A 23,225-nucleotide genomic window follows, 5' to 3' on the forward strand; every position below is an offset into this window, starting at 1 on the left:
TGAATTAATATCTGTTTTCAACAAAGAATATATTACCAAAAATATAGATTATATTCACTGTTATGAATTCTTTTCCGTGGGTTTTTTTGGTCCTGTTCTGAGTGGGTTTGGTCCACCACCTGTTGGCATTTGCCCTAAAATAACCTTTACCTAAGTGTAGAGAATTAGTTTAGCACAAACACATTTTTTTTCTTCCTCTGACTCAACTCAAATAGAAATTACTTTATATTTTACAGTTTGGATTATCTTTGCCATGGCTCTACTTTATCAAAATGAATTGATTTCAATTGAAAGTTTACTCTACGTTAGAATCCTATTTTAAAAAGGAAATTTAATCTAAAATTCAATTATAGAAGGTCGGTGCCAAAGTGAACAGTCAACTAGCACTTACTGAATGCTCCCTGGATACAGAGCTCCACCTAAGTAACTACAGAAGTCAAAAGAAATAGAAATATTATTCCTATTCACAGAGAGTTTTCAGTTTCAAATAAAAAATAAAATTCAAAACTGGAAGGAACCATAAAGATTCCCCATCCCAATGGTTTTCGAATGATTCTTGCTTCTCAAGCTCTGGGCTACTATAGATTTGTCCCAGAGTCTCCAAGGGGAGTCAAAGGGGGCTGGGGCAGATCAAGCCAAGCCAGTCTGGTTCTCTTTACACTCATTCAGGCCAGAAATTAAGCATCATCCTTGCCTCCTCTTTCCTGATACCTCATATCTAATCCATTAGGTGTTCCCATATATTCTAGTTTTAAATCCACCCACTTTCTCCATCTCCCTAGTCCTTTCCAACAACTAGCCATAATCCTTTTTCACCTGAACCACAGTGAGAGGGTCCTAATTAGTCTTCCTAATTGTTTGTTTAACCCTCAATCCCTTCTTCACTCAGCATCCAGGCCAACCTAACTAAAACTTAAGTCACACCTTTGTCTTCTCATTGTAACAAGAATAAAATCCAAACTTTGTACCACTGTCCACAAGATTCTCATATTCAACCACATCTTGTGTCATTTTCTTCATCTTCACTTTTCTAGAACTGCTAGAACCCATCAAGCTCTTTCCCTCCATAGGCCTTCGTATTCACTGTTCCTTATCCCCGAAACACTCTCCCTAGCTCTTCACATGGCTGGTTCTGACTTTGCTCTCAGATCTCAGTTTAATTTTCACATCTGCAGAGAGCCTTCTCTGACCATCCACCCAATCCAAGATAAGGACCTTCTGTTGTTTTCTATCAAGGTATGCTGTTTACTTCCTTTACAAAACTAACAACAATTTGTAATTGTTTTGAGTATTTACTTGTTTATTATTGGTCTCCCTTACTCATTTGTCAGCCTCCTAGGGACCTTGTCTATTTTGTTCTCCATAGAGTCCCAGCATTCAGCACGGTGCTAACACAAGGACAGAGGTGCTTACTAGTAGTACAGATGAATGAATGAGTGAATGAATGAACACATGAATGAATGTCCTGGTCTTATCTGGAATGTTAGAAAAGGCTTGAGCAGAGGTATGAACCCTGAGGGAAGGTTAATAGACAGAGAGTATAGAGAAGGGGAATGAGGAAAGAAAGCAGTCCAGAGAGATAAAGACTCTAAGGTCAGAGAGCAAGGTGTTTAAAACAAAACAAAACAAAACAAAACAAAAAACCTCAAGGAATATTAACATGGTTGGAATAGAGAACAAGTGGGAGGCTGTAAGAAGTGAGTTAGGAGGGTCAGGCAGAACCAGCCAGCATCTCTGCCCTAGGATCCAAACCACAGGATTGGGAATGTGGGAGGAGTGAATTCCCCAAAGGAAGGTCAGAGCGCTCTTGGCAGAAAAAGGGGAAATGAGTGCTGGAGGCCAGCAACAGAAGACCATTGCCCCTGGTTTTTCCTCCTGCTTCTTTGGCTGCTTCCATTGGCCATCCTTTGCATATCGGCTTTCCTTGGACTCCATTCATTTCCTCTCCTCTTCACATTGTCCTCACTTGCCTCGAGATCGCTCATTCACTCTCACAGCTCCACTGCCATCCATCTGCTGAAGAACATTCCAAATCTATCTTGAGCCAGGTCTTTCTCTAGAGCTCTAGATTTACATACCCCACTACCAACCTGATACCTTCAGTTGGATATCCCATAGACACGAAGAGTCAGCAGATCTAAAACTGGTTTCTCCTCCATTGCTCTCTGTCTCACCCAGTAGCTCCAGCCTGGGAACTGAGAATTATTCCTGACTTCTCAAGCCCACTTCTAATTCAATACCAAGTTCAGACAATCCTATACTTTAGCTATCTCCCAGTCCTGTCTACTTCCTTCCATCTTCCTGACACGTCTTCACAGAAGCCTCCTCACCTGCCTTCCCCCTTCTAGCTCATTCTCTGCTCTGCAGCTAAAATGCCAATCTGGCCGAGTCACTTCTTTGCATACAACCCTTCACTGGCTCCCACTGCCCTCCAGATGAAGTCCACACTCCTTGACAGGAGTGAAAGGCTTTACCAGTGACCATGCCTTTGTCTCTAGGGGTTCTCTTATCCTCCCAATGCCACTTAGCAATATGGTTTCCAGTCAGTCCTCACCGGTTTGGCTCAGTGGATAGAACGATGGCCTGCGGACTGAAGGTTCCCAGGTTCGATTCCGGTCAAAGGCATGTATCTTGGTTGCGGGCACATCCCCAGTAGGGGATGTGCAGGAGGCAGCTGATCAATGTTTCTCTCTCATTCATGTTTCTCTATCCCTCTCCCTTCCTCTGTAAAAAAATCAATAAAATATATATTTTTAAAAATATGGTTTCCAGTCACACACAGAGCTACTTTCAATTCTTCGAGTAAACCAAGTTCTCCCTTTCTGCACATGCTGTTACTTCTTCCCCGAACAGTCATCTCCATACCTTCCCCTGCCCCCACCTCCCCCAGGTTAATTCTCTGCTGATTCTCCAGGCTTTCATGTATCCATCTGTTCCTCCAGGAAGCTGTGCACATCCCCTAACTCTGAGCTATGTCTCCCCAAATTCCCCTCCCATGGCAATACCTCCTGATTTTGGTTGCCTGATACCCTCTCTGTGTCCTTCACTAGACAGTGAGTTCCTCAGAGACAGGAATTCCTTTTTCTGTTTGTCTGTGGTATTTCCAGCACCAAGCAGCATTCCTGGCACATAATAAATATTCAGAGAAATGCTTGTGTGATGAATAAATGGATGAATGAGTAAAATAAACATTCCTTTCAGGAACTTGGTTGCTGTAGTTTCAGGCACAGAAACCTCCAGCGGCTTCCTCTTCCTGCATCCCCTGTTTGGCCACAGGCTGGTCGGCAGCCTGGTCAGCAGCCTGAGAACGCCGAGCACTGGCTCAAGAGGCTCCTTGACTCACACCCAGTGCTGGGAGCCCAGTCTTCCCTTAAAAGGCCACCTTATTAAAAAGCGCCTATGATGGCATTTATGAGCTCTATTTTTGTCTCTGTTGGAAAAGTTTCAAAGTGAATTCCCAAGCCAAAGACACTAAACTCAGGAACGTGGATGAGCGAGGAAGCATCTACACGAAGCCTTTGAGTCACCGCTTTGTTTTCCATGGCAAGGGCCTGCACTCCTTCCCGTCAGGGGACCCTTGTTTTTAAGGACGGGCTGACTGTAAAAAGGCTATTGATGCCACGTTCTTGAACACTAGGTCCTGCAGCCTTAATGGCCTATGAAATGGTGTCCTCTTCCCTAAGATTCTCTTAACTATGCTGGGGCCCTCAGGGCAGAACACAGAACAAATCGCCAAACATCCCCCAGTTTAGTCAAACCAGCTTTCCACCCCTTCCCCAAATGGATCCGAATCCTGGGTGATAGCATGGCTAGCAGCAGGAAGGAAGGAGGCAGAGTAGCCAGAGAAGAGGGCTCCCAATGAGCCTGGCTGAAGAAATAATTGGACAGAAGCTACAGAAATGAGGAAAGCAACCCAGCAGGGCTGGCGAACAAGTGGAGGGCTGTGCCAGGGAAAGAATTCACCATCAGAGTTGGAGGGGATGAGGGAGGGGAGAGAAATCGTGGAGAAAAGGAAAATGTCAGTGAAGGTTAGAAGGAAGGAAGGGGAGGCAGGAGGGAAGCAGGAAGCAGCAGTGCAGATGGAAGGAATCAGGTAGTCTGTGGAGAAAGCAGAGGAGAGAGGGAGCATGAATTCCCTTTAATCCGAGTGGAGTCATTTGGGGAAAGAGGAGGTTGGAGAGTCAGGTGGAGGCCCCAGAGAGATAGTCATCTCCTCCCCGCACAGCAGATCAGAAATGAGAGCCAGGGACTAGATCAAAGGATGTCTCACTCCCAGATTCAAGGAACTGAATTTGCCACCACCCTGCCTCTGGGAATTCAGGATAGATTTCGTCCAACCGTACTGGATTCAAGCCACTGTTTGTTTTTTTGTGTATGTTTGTTTTTGTTTTTGTTAACCGCACTGGAGGACATTCTTTCCATTGATTTTATTTATTTAGTTAAATATATTTTATTGATTTTTTACAGAGAGGAAGGAGAGGAAGGGAGAGGGATAGAAAGCCAGAAACATCGATGAGAGAGAAGCATCGATCAGCTGCCTCTTGCACACCCCCTACTGGGGACGTGCCTGCAACTCAGGTACATGCCCTTGACTGGAATCGAACCCGGGACCCTGGAGTCCGCAGGCCAACGCTCTATCCATTGAGCCAAACCGGTTTGGGCTCTTTCCATTGATTTTAGAGAGAGTGGAAGGAAGCAGGGAGGGAGAGAGAGAAGAGAGAGAGGGAGACATTGATGTGGGAGAGACTCATTGATGTGAGAGAGGCACATCAATCAGTTGCCTCCCACAAGTAGCCCCAACCGGGGCAGGGAACCTGCAACTCAGGTATGTACCCTTGACCAGAAATGAACCCGGGACCCTTCGGTTCTCAGGCTGATGTGCCAATGGAGCTCCATCAGCCAGGGGCTCAAACTACTATGAGTCTCCCTCCCCTTGCCCTTAGCAAAGGCCTAAACAATTCTGGGTCCATGCCCCATTTCTCTCTGTGCCCTCGCACCCCCCCTTTTTCCCAGCAGCACACACAGCCCCCTATGTGCCACTGCCCCTTCCTGCTACAGGCTTAGAGCTCGGAGTCTGGGCTGAGTCAGCGGTGCCCATAGGAGACTGCTTCCTGGAAAGTCTTGCTTCAAAGCTTCTGGCTGGCCAAGTGCTGGTGGGAAGCAAGAGGCACGCTGAAGGCTGGAGGCAGTGTTAGCTTTCAAGATACCTCTCACCAGAGAGAGCATCATGGGATAGAAATTTCCATAGCCTAGCTTAATGAGTGCTTCCAGTGTACTTCAAGCTGGCCAATACCCTCCATCCTCTCCGATTCAGAAAATCGCATTTTCCAGGCCTCACGTGAGAGTTCAGAGCCAAGATGCAGGCTCTGATTCCTAAACGACCTAGTTACTTCTGAAAATTAGACCAAGTATACTTTCTAAATCTCAGGTGTCTATTTTCCAAAGATATGTCCATATTCATTGGGGGAGCAAGAATACATACAGGGTGGTCTGTGTGTGCTCAAGGCAGCATCCTCTCTACACACACACACACACACACACACACACACACAAGGCCAACCCTGGCCAGTGTGGCTCGGTGTTTAGATCAGCACTGGAGGGTCTAGGGTTCAATTAATTCCCAGTCAGGACACATACCTAGGTTGCAAGTTCAATCCTGGGTGGGGGTCAGGATACCTGCATGAGGCAATAGATTGATTTTTCTCTCTCTCTTCCTGGAATAAATGTAAAAAAAAAAAAAAAAAAAAAAAAGTTCTTGGGTGAGGAATTAAAGAACAAACAAAAAATGGGCAGCATACTATTACCAACCATCAGCAGGCTGCTCCAGGGGCCAAGCCCCTGCTCTGTCTCCGCGCTGTGATGGGCCATCTAAGCCACCCCAGCTTCCCTTTAATCTGGGAGTTTTGATCCCCACTGCAGGGTGAAGGGTCATTTCGACAATCTCACTTTGGACAAGTGAGAAGAGAAAGCATTTTACTTTGATCCCCACAACTGCTTGCTATGCAGTGGGCACTCCAGCGGGTAGGCAGTGGGTGGCAACAGCTGCCAGACACCTTCCCCCAAGGATGTCTCAGTTGGTGCCAAAAGCCCATATAAGCTCTTTCTGATCTCTGTGCCAGTGACTACAGGCTCTGGACAGAAGCCAGGAGGCCACCAGAGCCTGCATTCTTCTCCTCCCCCTCGCCCGCCCGCCAAGAATGGGGAGGGATGGCTTGGGAGCCCGTCAGGAAAGGAGCTAGTGGCTCTGAGACATGTTTCAGCTGTCACACCTGCTCACATGGGGACTCACACAGACACACATGCACACTCAAATAGTTCTGAGTTTTCTTGTTCCATGTGCCCCACACCCAAAGCAGTTGTAATAAAAACTCCCATCAATGAAACTGTTGTTCCCAGTTTGTCTCCTTCCTTCCTCCCTTCTTTCAGCCCCTCCCCCAACATGAATTGATGTGTGACTGGCACCTACCATGTGCCAGCCATTGTGTTGGGAGGGAAAGACACAGTCTCGGGGAAGAAAGTATTTATGAGTACTAATCAGATGCAAGACAATAATAGAGTGTTACATGATGGTGGCCACAGGCCAAATCTGACCTGCAGGCATGTTTAGTGTAACTGCCAAGGAATTTTTTAAAATTGGAAAAGTTCACGTGGAAACAAGTATTTCCATTTTCTTTTGAAATAACAAATCTGGGCCTGGCCAGAGTGGCTCAGAGGTTGAGCATCGACCTATGAACCAAGAGGTCACGGTCAGGGTATATGCCCTGGTTGTGAGCTCGATGCCCAGTGTAGGGCATGCAGGAGGCAGCCAATCAATGATTCTCTTTCATTATTGATGTTTCTATCTCTCTCTCCCTATCCTTTCTTCTCTGAAGTCAATAAAATATATTTTAAAAAACACAAAACAAATCTAACAACTAGACGGACGTGAAAGTGTTATATATATATATATATATATATATATATATATATATATATATATAAAACAATCATATATATATATATATATATATATATATATATATATATATATATATGATTGATTTTTTACAGAGAGGAAGAGAGAGGGATAGAGAGTTAGAAATATTGATGAAAAAGAATCATCGATCAGCTGCCTCCTGCACACCCCCTACTGAGAATGTGCCCACAACCAAGGTATATGCTCTGACTGGAATCGAACCTGGGACCTTTCAGTCCTTAGGCTGACGCTCTATCCACTGAGCCAAACCGGTTTCAGCAAAAGTATCCCCTTTAGATGGGAAAGGTATTCTCAGTTTGCCACAGCCTACATACCCCCATCTCCCACCCACACTCTTCACCATTAATTCAACTGCTCTTCATCCATTCATGCTCCTGCAATGATTGTGCAGGTGTGAGAACACGTGGCCCTTAAAATGAAAAGGCATCAAAGGGTCCAGAGTAGAGAAACATTATCTCTGCTTCAGGAAGTCAGATGAGTTAACCCTTGAACTAGGTCCAAATACTCCATTGATTTAAATAGTTGTTGTTTCCCCAGACCCTTGTGAGAGGCACAAGGGAAGGCCATCTTCACAGTCTCCCCAGCGAGTAGCAGAGCCTGGGACACAGTTGGTCTCAATGCATACTTGTGAGATGTGCTGAATGAATGGAGTCACGAGAAGCACCAGGTGGAAAAGGCAATTCCAAGCAGAGAGAACTGTGGGCACAAAGGCATGATAGTAAATAGTGCACAGGGAAACGGCAAATAGTGCGTGTGAATGGAGGTGCCGGAAGGGCGAGGTGGGTGGGATCACGAAGGGTAGAAGCAGCAGCAGCTGAGCAGAGAAAATAAACACCAGTGGGTTCCTGAAGCTCTTTGGGTGCCGCGGTAAGAAGGTACCCTGGGAACCTGGAAAGTGACATAAGGAGTGAAGTGACAGGATCCGATGCTTGGTTCACAGAGAGAACTCTGGCAGAGTGGTGGGTGGAGAGAAGTGAGCTCCAGGGAAAGACAGAGGCTGCAAATAGAATTCAAGTCAAAGCTCCCCATTACTTTTCTAAGGCCCCTGTACTCCACCGGGATCTACTTTAAGAAAACGGTGCCCCCTGCTGACTGAGCCTGGGCTTGCACCTCTGGGGACCCAAAGGGGAATGAAGCTTGGCCTGAAAAATAGCATCTGGAAGCCCTGCGCACAGAATTTTGAGTCGTGGTGTATCCAGAGGGCCGCCTCCTCCTAGGAAAAGTGGCCCGTGAGGATGTATGTGACAATGGCTAACGCCACAAACAGTCTTGCCAGATAAATACAGAATGCTGACTAAATTTGAATTTTCAGATAAACAACACAAAAACATTTGGTATGTCTCAAACAATACACAACAATTTATAGTATAAGTTTGTCTAACAAACTGTGTTTATCTAAAATTTAAATTTAGCTGGGCATCCTTTATTTTTCTTCACTAACGCTGACAATCCTAGATAAAATGTGTATAGGAGCTGGGAGACAAGCAGAAATAAAATTGGATGCATTACTCTCCTTGGGTATCTCTGCAACCTCAACCCCCTCCCTCCATATAAGCAGTACAGGAGATGATGCTTTCTTACTACTGGTAGGATATTTTGCAGTGGTGCGTTATCCACCTCTATTAGGGAAATAAGGAAACTTGTAATGAAATGAGTCCCATTAGTATGGGACCCTGTATATTTGAGAACCTGAAGAGAGCCATGACTTCTTTACAGAGAAATGAACCTGTTAGCTCAACACATGTGAGCACTTGTGCCATTGCCCATACACACATGCTTTTACATGAAATCTCAGGGAGCTCCAAGCCCTCATGTAAGAGGGATGCATTCCTTCTAGGGATGTGGTATGAATGTGGCACTTCTAGATCCGGAGGAGGAAACGGTGCTCTTCAGGACCTAAGCTGAAACACGGAGCTTCTAAAGCTCAGGCCACTCACATGCCATGATGAAACACAGAAGAAAGAGTCCATTTCTGTCCTTGGTAAATTCCTGGAACCTCCTCCCTCTCCCAGCACCAGCAGGGCAGGCATATGGGGACAGAAAGCCCACCAGCCCACATGGACTTGCGCCTCAGCCAGGTGGGAGCACTGAATGAAATCACCTGTCATTCCAAGACTCTCTTGGTTTCCCTTCCCATCCTTCTTGCCATGGCAGGCATAGCCCGCTGGTTCCCAGTGTGAGAGCCATGCCTGTCAGAAATTGGCTTTCACTAGTGGGTGAAACCTTCCAGAGTAAGTTCTGGATACTCTCAGCTGGGCGAGCAAAACCATGGCCTGAACCTTCGGCAGGGGGTGGGGGTGGGTGGGTGTAGACTTTGGAGCAGAGGATCTGAGTCTCCCTCTCACTGCCCTAACCTGGAAGCCCCGTGGCCCCCACAGCCTGCTCCTGGCCCTATAGAGGGAAGGCAGGAGGGGCCTAGGTCAGGGGGTGCTGTTTGCACTCTCGGTGTGTGCTAAATGATGCAAAAACTCTTTGCAGGTTGCTTCCATCTTTGTCAGCATGCTTATGGAACATTCCAGTTCCAGTGAACTCCATTATGGAATACAGACCCAAGTTGACCTGGTTGTATCAAACAATCATAATGAAATGCCCCATCATGTATTCCCATAGGATGTTTGACGTTGAACATTTTCTGCAATTAAAAAAATAATTTATCTTTTTTCCTATGTGGTGGTGTGATTTCCAACCATCATTTCTCTGGAGGAAAGGCCTGTTATTCTGAAATGGGTAGCTTTTCCTAATTTTAAAATACATGTTTTTATTTATTTTAGAGAGGGGAGGGAGAGAAACATCTATCTACATGCAACCCGACTGGGGATCAAACCCACAACCTGGGTACTGCCCTGACCAGGAACCAACAGCAACCTTTTGGTGCACAGGATGGCACTGAACCGAGCCACATGGGCCAGGGCTATAATTCTAAGAGTTAACAGTGTCCTTTCCTAAGCCATAATGGTGATATTAGTTTCAAATGTTCTTACTTAGGAAGATTAAAAAAGCAGCATACCTGTCAGCCCTCAAGTTATTTGGAAATTCTCCTAGACCGGGAAATCCAAACAGCTGGGCTCAGCTCGCTGACCTGCCCTGCCGTGAGCGGACTCACTCCGGGGCCCTGCCCTCCCACAGAGTCGTGTGACCTTCAGTTAATGCAGTTTCCAATGTGGGGAGACTTGTTCCTGGCCCCGGCTCTCCCCAGGAGTGTTGTAAGGATAAAATGTCACGGAGTAAAAAGCTTTGGGGGAGGAGGAGCTCAATAAATACACGAGATTGCTGCTCCTGAGGACAGCTGGCGTGTTCTCAGTGGGAAGAGCCCAATGATCCCGCAGAGACCCGGGGCAATTTCTCTGCTCCGCCAGGGCATCTGGGGGAAGTGACCGGCACACTCACAAATGTGCAGACTGTTCTAACTGCAAGTGGGACCAGACAGGCTGCAGAGGCAATGTGTCTCCTGAGGAGCTTTGCTCCCCTCTCTTTAAGGTGACCAGACGACCCGATTTTTAACAATTTGCCCCTCGTCCCTCAGCGTTTTAAAAAAGTCCCACTGCGGGACGCGGGCAAATTGTTAAAAATCGGGACATCTGGTCACCTTTCTCTAAGGGCACAGGTCCAAGACACTGGAACTCAGGGAACCTTACGTTCTAGCTGACCTCTCAGGGACATGCCCCTCCTGCAGGTCACCCAGGCTCCCTAACTTGTTTTTTCCTTTCTGCAGGTGCAGATGCGTGCTCAGTCCTCTTCAGGAGGGTGTCACAGGGCCGTGAGAAAGCACACCATCCATTCCTAAATACCTCTTTCGAGATTAGCCAGTGTTGAAATCCTGCCCCTTTAAGGCCTTTGGAAAACCATGTATAATTTTTGTTTCTTCTCAAGTTTAATTCTGGAACAGCTTTCCCCATGGTTTTATCCCAAAATCACCTTTGTGGGTCACTCCCCTTGCCAGAGGCTAAGGTGTACGTGACATGGAAAAACTGCTTGCCCTGGCTGGTTTGGCTCAGTGGATAGTGTTGGCCTGCAGACCAAAAGGTTCCCAGTTCAATTCGAGTCAAGGGCATATACCTTGGTTACAGGTTCCTCCCAGGTCTGGGCCTTAGTCGGGACTCGTGCAGGAGGCAACCAATCGATATGTTTTTCTCACATGGGTGTTTCTGTCTTTCCCTCTCTTCCATTCTCCCTGAAAGTCAATAGGAAAATATCCTCAGGTGAGGATTAACAAAGACAAACAGCTGAGGAGGTGGATCTGACGGTTTGACCAAAATAGACAGAGTACAATACACTTCAGACTCGGAGAGCGGTGTCTGGGGAAAGCTGTGCTGGTTCCCTCCCCTCCACAAAGCGAGAATTAACCGCACATGCGAGTCCTTTGATCTTTAGAAACACGAGGCGTCAGGCCGCCCAAGGTTAGGGATCAGCATACTTTTGTTTGAACTTGTCTGGCATTTCGTTTGTATCGGCCCTATTGGACCTAACAGTGTTTCCGACTTGTCTAACCTGGCCCTCTGTTCCCGTGGGCCTGCCGGGAAGTACGCCACCCCGAACAAGCTGGCAGCTCACACATTTCCAAATATCTCCCGGTTCAATGTCTCACTGCAGAGCCACCCTTCTGCCTGCGCTCTCACTTGAAGCGACTGGAGGGAGAAGCACGAGAGAAGCCAGGCAGCTTAAAGCCCTGTGCTCTGCTTGGCAGTGGATCCAAAGCTCACTCCCTCCTTTCATCTTCCCACACTCTCTGCAGCTCAAGCCTCACCGTGCCCAGACACCTCCCTTCCTTGCTACTCCTGAATGGTTGAGATGCAACTATTTGTTTACCCATCTCCCTATTAGACTATAAACCCTTAAAGGGCAAGTGCAGGTCCTACTCCGCTTTGGAGCTCCTAGCATTTCACAGTATGCAGCACACGAAAGCGAGTGTTAGGTGGACGGGGGACTGGACGAACACACCAGAACCTGTCTCCTAGCCCACTGTTGGTAGGACATGCTTGCTTTAGAAACAGGTGAGAGCCATGCTGGGTTGTTGAGAATTGTCTTGTTCTTGGAGGCTAGTATCAGGCATATCTGAGACAGCTAGTTGGAAATGGCAGGGTAGAGGTAGGGGAGTGTTGATAGCTGGGAAAATGTCTGTTGTTTAAACAATAGGCCCCTGCCCCTGGTAACATACTACCCAACTGATCCACAGGAGAAGACAGTTTGGAAGAATCATCAGCAATTAATGCAACTTTTAGGATGAAAAAAAGTGGGGCCCTAACTGGTTTCACTCAGCGGATAGAGCATTGGCCTGCAGACTGAAGGGTCCCAGGTTCAATTCTGGTCAAGGGCACATGCCTGGGTTGTGGGCTCGATCCCCAGTAAGGGGCATGCAGGAGGCAGCTGATTGATGATTTTCTCTCATCATTGATGTTTCTTTCTCCCTCTCTCTGAAATCAGTAAAAATATTTAATATATATTATATATATAGGGCAAGGGGCGAAGGCATTTCAGTAGATGTACCTCTCAAGTTCAAAACGAGAGGGGGCCTTAGGGCCAGAGCTGCAGCGACACCCAGGCCCCTAGAGAGGGGGATGAGTGCGAACGAGGCCGGCTTGAAAGGCTGGGCGGGGGGTGGCAAGGCAGGGCTCGGGAAGGAGGCTGGGCTCCATCTGGAGAGCCCAGGGCCGGGGCTGCTGAACAGATGGAGGGAAAGTTGCAGCTGGTGGAAATGCACTTTCATGTGTAAAGTGTGGTCCCTGGGGGACTGCGATTTCCAACTCTGAAGGCAGCAGCAGGCAGGTGGCTCTGGTCCACGCTCCGCCTTCTCCCCCCATTGCCACCCAGGAAACTCAGCCGCGGCTGTGCCAGGACTCAGCCACCATGCCTTCCGCCAGCAACAGACAGGAGCTGGCATGGCGACACCTCGGCTCAGCCAGGACGGCAGAGGACTGCAGTACGTTAGCAGCTGAAGGGGGCAGGAGGATAGGAAGGATTAACCCAGCCTCCCCAGGAGGGGACCAGGTGGACTCAGACAGAGATGGAGAGGGAGTCAGACCTTCCAAAGCTGTTCATGACACACATTTGGGTCTCCGCTCTTGGGTGAGCTCTGGCTGAAGGGGAGGCTGTGGGGAAACGTGAAAACAGCAGACTCTGAGGCTCTGGGCTCAGCTTACCCCAACCTCAAGAGAAGTTTCCTCAGGCGAGAATATATAGTTGGTTTTTAAAGAAATATTTCCCCACCAGAAGAAATATTTCTTTTTCTTGGAGAAAGTGTTTTGTTTTTTTTACATTCTACGGCTCTATCCCAGCCACCTCTCCTGGCACATTGAGACTCTCACCTGTGGGATGGAGGATGCAATCTATTAAAGTTCCTCCCTATAATGGTTAGGCTCCTGAAGGAATTAACCACCCAACCAGGTAACCACACCTGATAGGAAGCAGGGGAATGGGCATCAAGGTCTGCCTCTTCCCTCTCTCTCTCTCTCTCTCTTTTTTCTTTTAAAAAAATATATTTTATTGATTTTTTACAGAGAGGAAAGGAGAGGGACAGGGAGTTAGAAACACTGATGAGAGAGAAACATCAATCAGCTGCCTCTTGCATACCCCCTACTGGGGATGTGTCCGCAACCAAGGTACATGCCCTTGACTGGAATTGAACCTGGGACCCTTCAATCTGCAGGCCGACGCTCTATCCACTGAGCCAGACCAGTCAGGGCTCTTTTTTTTTTTTTGGAAGAGCTTTGCCTATAATACTTGTTTCAGAGCAATCTTAATAATAAAAGGTAACATGCCCCTCTTTCTGTATGTTAGGCTGTGCTCAGGTCATCAAGAACAGAAACTGCCAACTCTTGTTAAAATCCAAGGCTTTTTTTTTTTTCTTTTCAGAATATGTGATTTTATTTCCTTTAAAAAAAACAACACAAAAAACAGACAAACCCAGTTGTTTATCCCTATTGTGTCCATTTTCCTAAGAGATATTATTGTTTGAAATAATAACTTAAATAGTCCTGCGGTGGAGGTAGTCTCTCTTCCTAGTGGGATGTCTTCTTGGCTCCTTTCCCAAACTTGGCATCGAGACCGAGACCTGTGGAAAGGGAGAAAATGAGCTGAGAATTGTGGGTGAAAAGAAAACCTACCAATGACTTAGGGAGGGGGAAAAGAAAAGTTCAGCCTTGAACTTGAACATAAGACGGGAAACCATAAAAATACTAGAGGCATCCACGGGCAGCAAAATCTCAGACATATGCCAAAAGAACTTCTTCACTGATACTGCCCCTAGGGCAATGGAAGCTAAAGAGAAAATAAACAAATGGGACTACATCAAAATAAAAAGCTTTTTTACAGCAAAAGAAACCATCAACAAAACAACAAGAAAGCCCACTGTATAGGAGAACATATTTGCAAATGTTATCACTGATAAAGGTTTAATCTCCAACATCTATAGACAGCTTATACAACTAAATAAAAGGAAAATGAATGATCCAATTAAAAAATGGGCAATGAACCTAAATAGAATATTTTCTTTTTCTTTTTTTTTTCTTTTTTTTTTTAATATATTTTATTGATTTTGTACAGAGAGGAAGGGAGAGAGATAGAGAGTTAGAAACATCGATGAGAGTCATCGATCAGCTGCCTCTTGCACACCCCCTACTGGGGATATGCCCGCAACCAAGGTACATGCCCTTGACCGGAATCAAACCCGGGACCCTTCAGTCCCCAAGCCGACGATCTATCCATTGAGCCAAACCGGTCTCGGCATAAATAGAATATTTTCAAAAGAAGACAGAAGGAAGGCCAAGAGGCACATGAAAACATGCTCAAAGTCACTAATTATCCGAGAGATGCAAATCAAAAGGACAATGAGGTACCATCTCACACCTGTCAGAATAACCAACATCAAAAAATCAACAAACGACAAGTGTTGGCGAGGTTGCGGAGAAAAAGGAACCCTCGTGCACTCTTGGTGGGAATGCCGACTGGTGCAACCACTGTGGAGAACAGTGTGGAGTTTCCTCAAAAAACTGAAAATGGAACTCCCATTTGACCCAGTAATCCCACTCCTAGGATTATATCCCAAGAAATTAGAAACACCAATCAGAAAGGATATATGCACCCCTATGTTCATAGCAGCACAATCTACAATAGCTAGAATCTGGAAACAGCCTAGGTGCCCATCAGCAGATGACTGGATCAAAAAACTATGGTACATCTACACAATGGAATACTATTCTGCCATAAAAAAGAAAAAATTCTCATCATTTGCAGCAACCTGGATAGAATTGGAGAACATCATGCTGAGTGAAATAAGCCAGTCAATGAAAGAGAAACACCACATGACCTCACTCATTTATGGATAATAAAGAACATTATAAACTGATGAACCAAAAGATAGATATAGAGACAGTAAAGCAACAAGCAGACTGTCAAATTACAGCAGGGAGGGTAGGGAGATCTGGGGGAGATAAGAGATCAACAGAAGGACTTGTATACATGCATATAAGTACAACCAATGGACACAAAACTCTGGGGAGGGAGGGTATGTATAGGGGGAGCAATGTTAAAATATGTACACAGATAATAATTTAATAAAAAAATATGCAAAAAAAAAAAGTTCAGCCTTGATTCTCCAAAATTGGGGCTTTAAATAAAACTAGTTTCCAAACATGGGTTTTATAAAGCTCCCTCAGAGAAAAGAGAATGGCATCAAATGAAAAAAAAAATCATCAAAACACAGGTAATTACACACACACAAACACACACATAGTGCTGTCTTGATGACTCTGTGTGTGTATTACAGCAAGACTGAAAGAAACAGTCAAAATTTCTAAGCTCATTCTCTCAACTCACCCACAGAAAGCATAAATACAGAATAAATATAATAATTTTAGCCTGTTCAGTTTCTGGGGAAACCTGAGTCACTGGAAGGAAATCACTAAAATTAAATGATTATTAGAAAGGCTGGATTAAAAAAAGTTTCCTTACAACCCAGGAATTCTACTTCTGGATATTTATCCAAAGAAAATAAGAACACTAATTCAATTGTACGTTCATTGTAATAGCCAAGACATGGATGCAACATAGGTGTCCATCAGTAGATGAATGGATAAAGAAAATGTGATACACACACACACACACACACACACACACACACACACACACACACTGGAATGTTAAAAATAAAAAAAGAAAGAAATCTTGCTATTTGCAACATGGATGGACCCAGAGGGTGTTATGCTAAGTGAAACAAGTCGGACAGAGAAAGACAAAGACTGTATGATTTCACTTATATGAGAAATCTAAAAAAAACAAATCAAACAAACAAACAAAAACAGACTCACAGAACCAAATAATAAACTGATGGTAAACAAAGGGGGGAGGGGAGAATGGGGGACAGAGGATGAGTGAAAAAAGTAAAGGGGAATAAGATGTACAAACTTCCAGTTATAAAATAAGCCACAGAGATGTAGTGTACAGCATAGGGAACAGAGGCAATAATATTGTAATCACTTGGCATGATGACAGACAGTTATGAGACTTACTGTGGTGATCACATCATAAGTATAAAAATGTTGAGTCACTATGTTGTACAACTGAAATGAATACACTATTGTATGCCAACTATACTTGAATTTAAAATTTTTAAGTTTTCTATATAATAACTAAATAAATGTTATAATTACACAAGTAAGTTTTAGAGAGGGAAAATAAAGCTCTGTCCCTCTCTGTATGGCTCAGAGATGCCTGCTCTGCATGGAACTTACCCAAGAACACAAGCACAGTGCCCACCCACTGCATGGAGCTGATGGGGTTGGCAAAGAGGATCACAGAGGCCAAAATGGTGAAGAACTTCCGAGTTGTAGTGATGATAGAGCAGGTCAAGGGACCAAAATACACAACCGTCATGAAGATGAAGCTCTAGAGAAAGACAGAGGGAGGGTTGGGTTGGTTCTTGGGTATCTGCCAGAAGGTCTGAAGTCTGAAACAGGATATTAGAGTTAATCTTGCCACCCCTCCTCTCCCAGCCACGCCACCCCCTCTCAAAGCACTCACCTGACCCAGGGCACTGGTGAGGCCAAAGAGCAGGATGTTATAGATGATGGCAGGGTACCTTTCAGCAAAGCTCAGGAACTGCCAGAGCTCGCCGGTGAACAGGATTGCTAGGGAGACATGTCAACAGGTGAAGGGTGCATCCTGGGTGCCCATACCCTTGCCTACACCTGCACAAGGCCCACTGAAGTACTCTGAGAGAGGACAGGATGTGGGGAATGCATGGAGTGAGCCTTTATCTTCCCATCAGGCATCCGTTTTCTATTTTTCTGACTAGAGAAACTAACTACAGGCTCTTCCTAAAAAGGCTTGATAATGAACGAGTTCCTTCTGCCAAAAGCGGTTGAAAGCAGAGATCCTCAGATGTTGTGGAGATACTGATCCACACATCTCTAGTTCAAGGCAGCCCCAAGCACTGGTTACTGCCAGCCATCAGCAGCCTCCTCTGTTATACTATAAAATATATACATACTTTCTATATGTGCCCAGATTTGGAGAAGATTATGAAGTACTGACCTACAAGCAAATACATTCATTTTCAAACTATATTCAACATAGACCACATGCCAGTGTCTCACCTCCCTTAGAAGAGGGAGAGTTCCTAAGCACCCCTTGTTCTATCGCTGTGCTCCCTCATGTTACTTAGCACAGTGTGCCCCGACTGGGCCAGGAACGAGTAGCAAGCCGAGCGTGCGGTGAAGGTTTACCCAGGACAATCCTCGGGGGCTTGGACACAGGGCATCTTAGAGTCAAGGTAGGACTCTGGCTTGGGCAAAGTGAGCAACTGTCCTTTGAGCTAGAGATCGACTGAGTGAGGGCAGCCTGCCCTCTGGTGACACACAGAAAGAACAGCAGAACTGCTCCTTACCAGCTCCCAACAGCAATGTCGACCAGAGGTTAATGTTCAACATCATGTGGTTGGAGCCTGTTTGATAATGAGCCCGCATGTGGTCCTGGGAAACACCTGTCAGTCCATCCAGGGTCAGAGATAACAACTGGAAAAGAAAGGTTGTTCTTTGCGGCGAGACGGCCAACAGTGCCCCTCCCTGACCCAGGACACAGGACTCTCACCTCTGAGACTCCTCAGAAAGCTGCTGCCTTAAGACAGAGTCCTCAGACAAAATGCTGCCATTTGGTCCTGGGTGGAGGATGGGGAGACACCATGCAAGCTCCCTCGTCCCCCCGGCACGGAATGACAGGCTACCTGAGCCATATGGCTGTAATGTAATCAGGACAGGGCAGGAAGCCTGCCGCTTTCTGACACACTGCTAGGGAGCCCGGCGTGCGAGGAGGAGGACAGGTTGTGGTGAGCCACATACATTCTTCCATTAACGCTAGAGAGAGGAAATCTATTCCCAGCACATCAGCCTGCTGGCAAGGAAGACAGCACTTGAGAGCCTGGGTTCTGTGGTCACACAGCCTGGGTTAGAAATCTGAGCAAGGTTAGCCACTAACTGCCACTTAGTAGCCATGTGATCATGGGCAAGTAACTTAACCTGTTTCAGTTTCTTCATCTGTAAAATGAAGATAACACTATTTGTGTTATGAGGTTATTGTAGAAATTAATCCATTAGTATGTAAAACACCTGAAACAGCGCCTATATACAGTAAGCAATAGCTATTGTAGTATTACTAGGGGCCCGAGGCACGAAATTCGTGCAAGAGTAGGCCTTCCTTTCCCCGGCTGCTGGCAGCCAGCACAGGCTTCCCTCTGGCACCCAGAAGGTTGTTGGGCTGTGTGTGTGTGTGTGTGTGTGTGTGTGTGTGTGTGTTTTCTAATTAGCATATTATACTTTTATTATTATAGATTTTTAACTCTGGCTTCAGGTTTCTCAGAAAGCCACAGTGAGAGACCTTTACTCTTTGTTCTCAGATCTCTGTCAAGTCACATGAGCATTTAGACATAAGCCTCAGTGTCATCCTTTTCCCAGGAGAGCTGAGCTGCCGTTAAATATTTCAGACTCCCTACGATGGCCTTAGCAAAGCCAGTGGTCGTGTAGCAAGAGACAAAGACCAAAAATGGAGGCAGGGAACACCACAACCTCTCTCAAGACCTGTAACGGGCCTTTTGCCTGCCTCGGTGAGGGTTTTCCTTGGTTAAGATGACTGAAAATGGCCGCCTTTCCCACCAGGAACACATACCAGGAGCAGCTCTCCATAGCCAATTGTGTGTTCTTCCACCCCAACTCCTTTCTTGGGTTTGTACATGAAAAGGGCCACTCCAGCCACAATGAGCAGCACGCACAGGTACTTGGCCTTCGGGTACCTCTTCTTCAAGAGCGTCACTCCCAGGAGCATGACTACAGGGAAGAAAGAGAATGGGAAATTCAGGAACCCGCGGACACTGATAAGTCTCCTCCTAGGAGCCAAGAACAGACTCATGGGAGAAAAGTATGTCCGTGAAGGAAGGCCTACAGAGGATAAGAGGAGGGTGTGGATGAGGTTGGCACCTTGATAGAGCTGACTGAGCAGCAGGGCTGAACACAGATATAAGGCAGGGGAAAGGTAGATAACCAAATGAAAGGTCCAGGAAGGAACAGGGCAAAGGTGGGTGCAGCGAAGAAGAGTGAAAGGTTGAGAGAAAGTAACTGATGATCAAAATGGAAGTTAGGGTGACAATGTAAATACATAGGATACCAAAATGACTGACCATGAGCCTCTAGCTCCCAGCTCATGTATATCCAACACCAAAGGCAATGACACAGAGGAGGGATGGCAGGGGGAAGGAGCGGGGGGGGGGGGGGGGGGGCGGGGAGGCCTGGAGACAGCTATAATGGGAAGGTGAAGCCTGCAGAGACTCAGAGCTCCCGCAGAGAAGGTGAGGGTTTATTATAGGAAGAGAGGATGGAAGATGGGAGACCATCTTCTTCTCCTTACCTGGAATTGGTTTGCAGGATTTACCAAGGACCTGAAATTAAATTCAGCAGATAATTTCTGAGCATCTGTGATTTGCCAGGTACCATGCTAAGTGCTGCATTAAGATGAGCGTGGGCCTGCATCAGAGATTGCAGCCTCAAAAAAGCAGCCCTATGGAGGCCAACCCACCACCGCTAACCCTCAGGTCTATGGCTCTTTGCACTCTAACTTCCTCAAACACACTTGCTTTTTATTTAAGTCACAGACCCGAGGGGAAAATCCTTAGTCCTTTTCAATTAACTTCTGATCCAACCCTCATCCCATCCTGAGGTTTCACCTGAGTTGGGTAGTTGACAAACTGTAGTGCTGAGTTGCTGGAGACCATGGCACCCAGATAGGAGATAGAACAGGCAGCATAGAGCCAACTCCGAGTACGATCCACCCTGGCAGTGTCAAAAAACTGGATCACTGGGAGAAGACAAAAAAAGAAAACAGGCAAGAAAAACCTGGTGGGCCTAGCATGGACCACTGAGCAGAAGTTGCAGCCACATGAAAAAAAACCCCTGTCTGTCAAATAAAACAAGTACACGCTATTTCTGTCCTCTTGCGCTGGGAAATACCTGTAGATTACCCAGCTCCCCAATCCCACCTACGCCTAACACAAGACCACATGCAGGGCAGAGGTGGGGCACTGAATCATTCCGTCCAAGGGACTAGTTAGCCTGCTGTTAGCCTCAGGGAACAGGGAGAAAGCTCGAAACATGCTTGATGTTGACACATAAAGGAAAACCAAAGGGTCAAAGAAAAACTAAGTTTTCTCAATGGGCATCTGAATACAGAGGACCAATTCTCTGCCCATCTGACTCCATTGGTCTAATTTAGGGAAACGGGGTTTTACTCCATTCCAAAGCCATGATTTTTCTAGACTCAACGGAAAGGCCATGTAAGTGCTAAGGGAGGGGTGGGAGATCTTGAGAGTTAGACCTTAAGATTGGATCACTGCCTAACATCCCGGATACAAAGGGGAGAGGGGGCACCTACCAGAATTCTATCTGGGTACTCACAGATTTTGGCAAACAGGGCATTGATCACACATTGGATGAAGACCAAAGTTAAGGCAAAAGTGAACGTCTCCTGCTTGGCTCCCTCCCCATACTTTCCTCTTGTTCTAGGAATGAAACACACGAAAAAGAACGGGGAGGAATCAGTCTGTTTCCTTCAGCGTCATCTAGTATGCCCAGAGGCGCTTCACATGTTGACGTTATCTTGCCTCGCTGGAGGTGGGGAGAGTTTGCTCAGGATCCCTGGGCTCATTTTCAGAAGGGGCCCACCTTATTGGATTTAGAAATTAAGACATCCCAGCCTGCTAACCCTGTAGCCTAGGACAAGAATGTCCTTAAAGGATGGAGTTAGGAGAAACGTAGAAAATGAGATGGTGAAACGAGGTACCCCAGGCAGCAGAAGGGCTTTGGGCTACAGCAGCAAGACCGAGGGCGAAAGAGTCAGCTGTCTGCAGCATCTGGGAGTTCCAAAGAGGAACCGGCACAGATCACGAAAACCTGTTGGGGATGGGGGTGGGGGTGAGATGGGAAGTAAATCCCAACCAGTAAACCCCAAGCCCTTAGAACCAATAGGGGAAAAGGAATCAAGGGAAGAAAAATCACCAGGTCCCCAGAATCCAAAGCCCAACTTTTGCATTTTGGAAATCTGGGGCGGCTGAGCGGCGCTGCAAAGGTGTTGGGGTGCTGGGAGGGCGGGAGGGAACACCCAGGGCAGGGGCGTGAGGACCGCGAACCCCACCACAGGTTGCGGGAAGGGGGGTAGGATAGCGGGGGGTGTCTGATAGCGGGGGATGTCTGCTTCCCCACCCGGGGACCCGCTCACATCTTTTCCTGCAGGATCCCATAGTAGAAGTAGCAGACAAAGACGCCGAGGAAGCAGATCGGCAGCCGCAGCCGGTCGGGCACCAGGGAGTTGCTAGCGGCCATGAGACGCCCAGAAGACCCCACTGGAGACCCGCTCACAGCCGGCTGCGGCAGCGGCGGCGACAGCTCCAGCCGGACATCGCCGACCGGCGACAGGGGCCTCATAGGAGCTGCATGCGACCGCCCGCGCAGCAGGGCCCAACAGCCACCGCCACAACTGCCAGCTCAGGGCTGCCGAGGGGGAAACTCCTCAGAACCCAGAAACCACTACCAAGGAAAGCAAAAGCACCCTGGGATCTTAGTTTCGTCTCTAGAGGCCAGGGGGGCAGCTTCCCCAGGTGAATGGCTTGCCCTCGAGATTTTTCCAATCAGGCAACTCCGAGGACAACTACAACCCGAGCTCAACGGGAAGACCTACAAGTTATGAGGGCGCGGAGTGATGATGTAGAAGGATGTGGAGGTCGCCGATTGGCTGTGTCGTGTAAAGACTGACAGGTGGGCGGGACGAAGGCGGTGCGGGCGGCTGGGCAAATCGAATAGTCTTTTTCCCGGCCGGCCGTCAGGCTTCTACTGGGTCCTAACGCCATGAGATGCTTAGTGGAGCTTTTAGCGCCCCCTAGCCGCTGCCCAGCGTCTACCCCCACTCTACCAAAGAATGTTCAAGGCCGGCTTAGGACAGGGAGCCTCCTCCTAGGGCACTTCACTAGGCAACCTGAGGGCGGCAGGGCTTTTGTCCCCTCTCCTTCACTCAAAGGCAGGGCAACCTACGTATGTCACCTAATTTCGTGCCACAGTTTTCTGTCTGTAGATTAGGGATAATTACTAAAAGCACCCTGTCACCTCTTGACTGCAGTGAGGATCAAATGAGCCGAGGTTTGTGAAAGTGTTTTATAAATTGTAAAGTGTGTTGTGGGAAAGCATTAATTACTCTTTCTCAGTCCCAATCTTATTTCCTCACAACCTGGAGGTGGAGATGGAAGCTGTTGAAGTACATTTTCTCTGGGGTCTTACAACTTACCAACAATGGAGCAAATCCTCCCTCTGCCCTCCTATTAATGAGCTCCTTGCTGGACCCCTCCCTTACCCAAGAGTGGGGCATCCACCTGCTGGCACCAAGAACCAGGGCAAGACTGACCCCAGGTCTTTCCACTCCCCACCCCCAACTCCCACTTCATTGCACTCCGGGCCAGCTGGGCTCCTTCTCCCCTTTCAGCAGCCTGCTCCTTTGGCACAGCCTCGGGCAAAGGAAGGAAACTCGGGGCAGCACCACACCCATTACTCCAGGCCCGGCTGACTAATCAGGCTTTAGGGAATAGGCCAAATAAAAGGGGGAGGGGTAAGAGAGAGAAGATGGGGTCTGTCCTCAATCCTTTCTTTCCTTCATATTACTGGGGGAGGAGAGACCTCCATACATTAGCCCTTGCACTGTGTCTTCCCACTGAATCAGTCAGTGATTG

General features: G+C 47.1%; 1 protein-coding gene across 3 annotated transcripts; it reads right to left on the reverse strand.

Moving 5' to 3' along the window:
* Positions 1–13,865: 13,865 nt before the first annotated feature.
* SLC35B1 (solute carrier family 35 member B1) lies at positions 13,866–22,160 on the reverse strand. 3 transcript variants are annotated; one of them, XM_084863597.1, is made up of 9 exons: positions 21,728–22,160; positions 20,908–21,011; positions 20,181–20,311; positions 19,865–19,895; positions 19,130–19,287; positions 17,856–17,982; positions 16,991–17,097; positions 16,702–16,855; positions 13,866–14,024 (listed from the first exon to the last, which is right to left on the reverse strand). In XM_084863597.1, the coding sequence occupies exons 1-9, from the start codon at positions 21,931–21,933 to the stop codon at positions 13,972–13,974; spliced, it is 1,071 nt and encodes a 356-aa protein (XP_084719723.1). In that variant the 5' UTR covers positions 21,934–22,160; the 3' UTR covers positions 13,866–13,971. The 3 variants fall into 3 exon arrangements, with proteins under 3 accessions (XP_084719723.1, XP_084719725.1, XP_084719724.1); XM_084863599.1 differs by having other exon boundaries at positions 20,181–20,286; positions 21,728–21,950; XM_084863598.1 differs by having other exon boundaries at positions 20,181–20,286; positions 20,885–21,011; positions 21,728–21,949.
* Positions 22,161–23,225: the final 1,065 nt, after the last annotated feature.

This window comes from Pipistrellus hanaki (assembly GCF_964339955.1).
Source record: "Pipistrellus hanaki genome assembly, chromosome: 16".
NCBI lineage: Eukaryota > Metazoa > Chordata > Mammalia > Chiroptera > Vespertilionidae > Pipistrellus > Pipistrellus hanaki.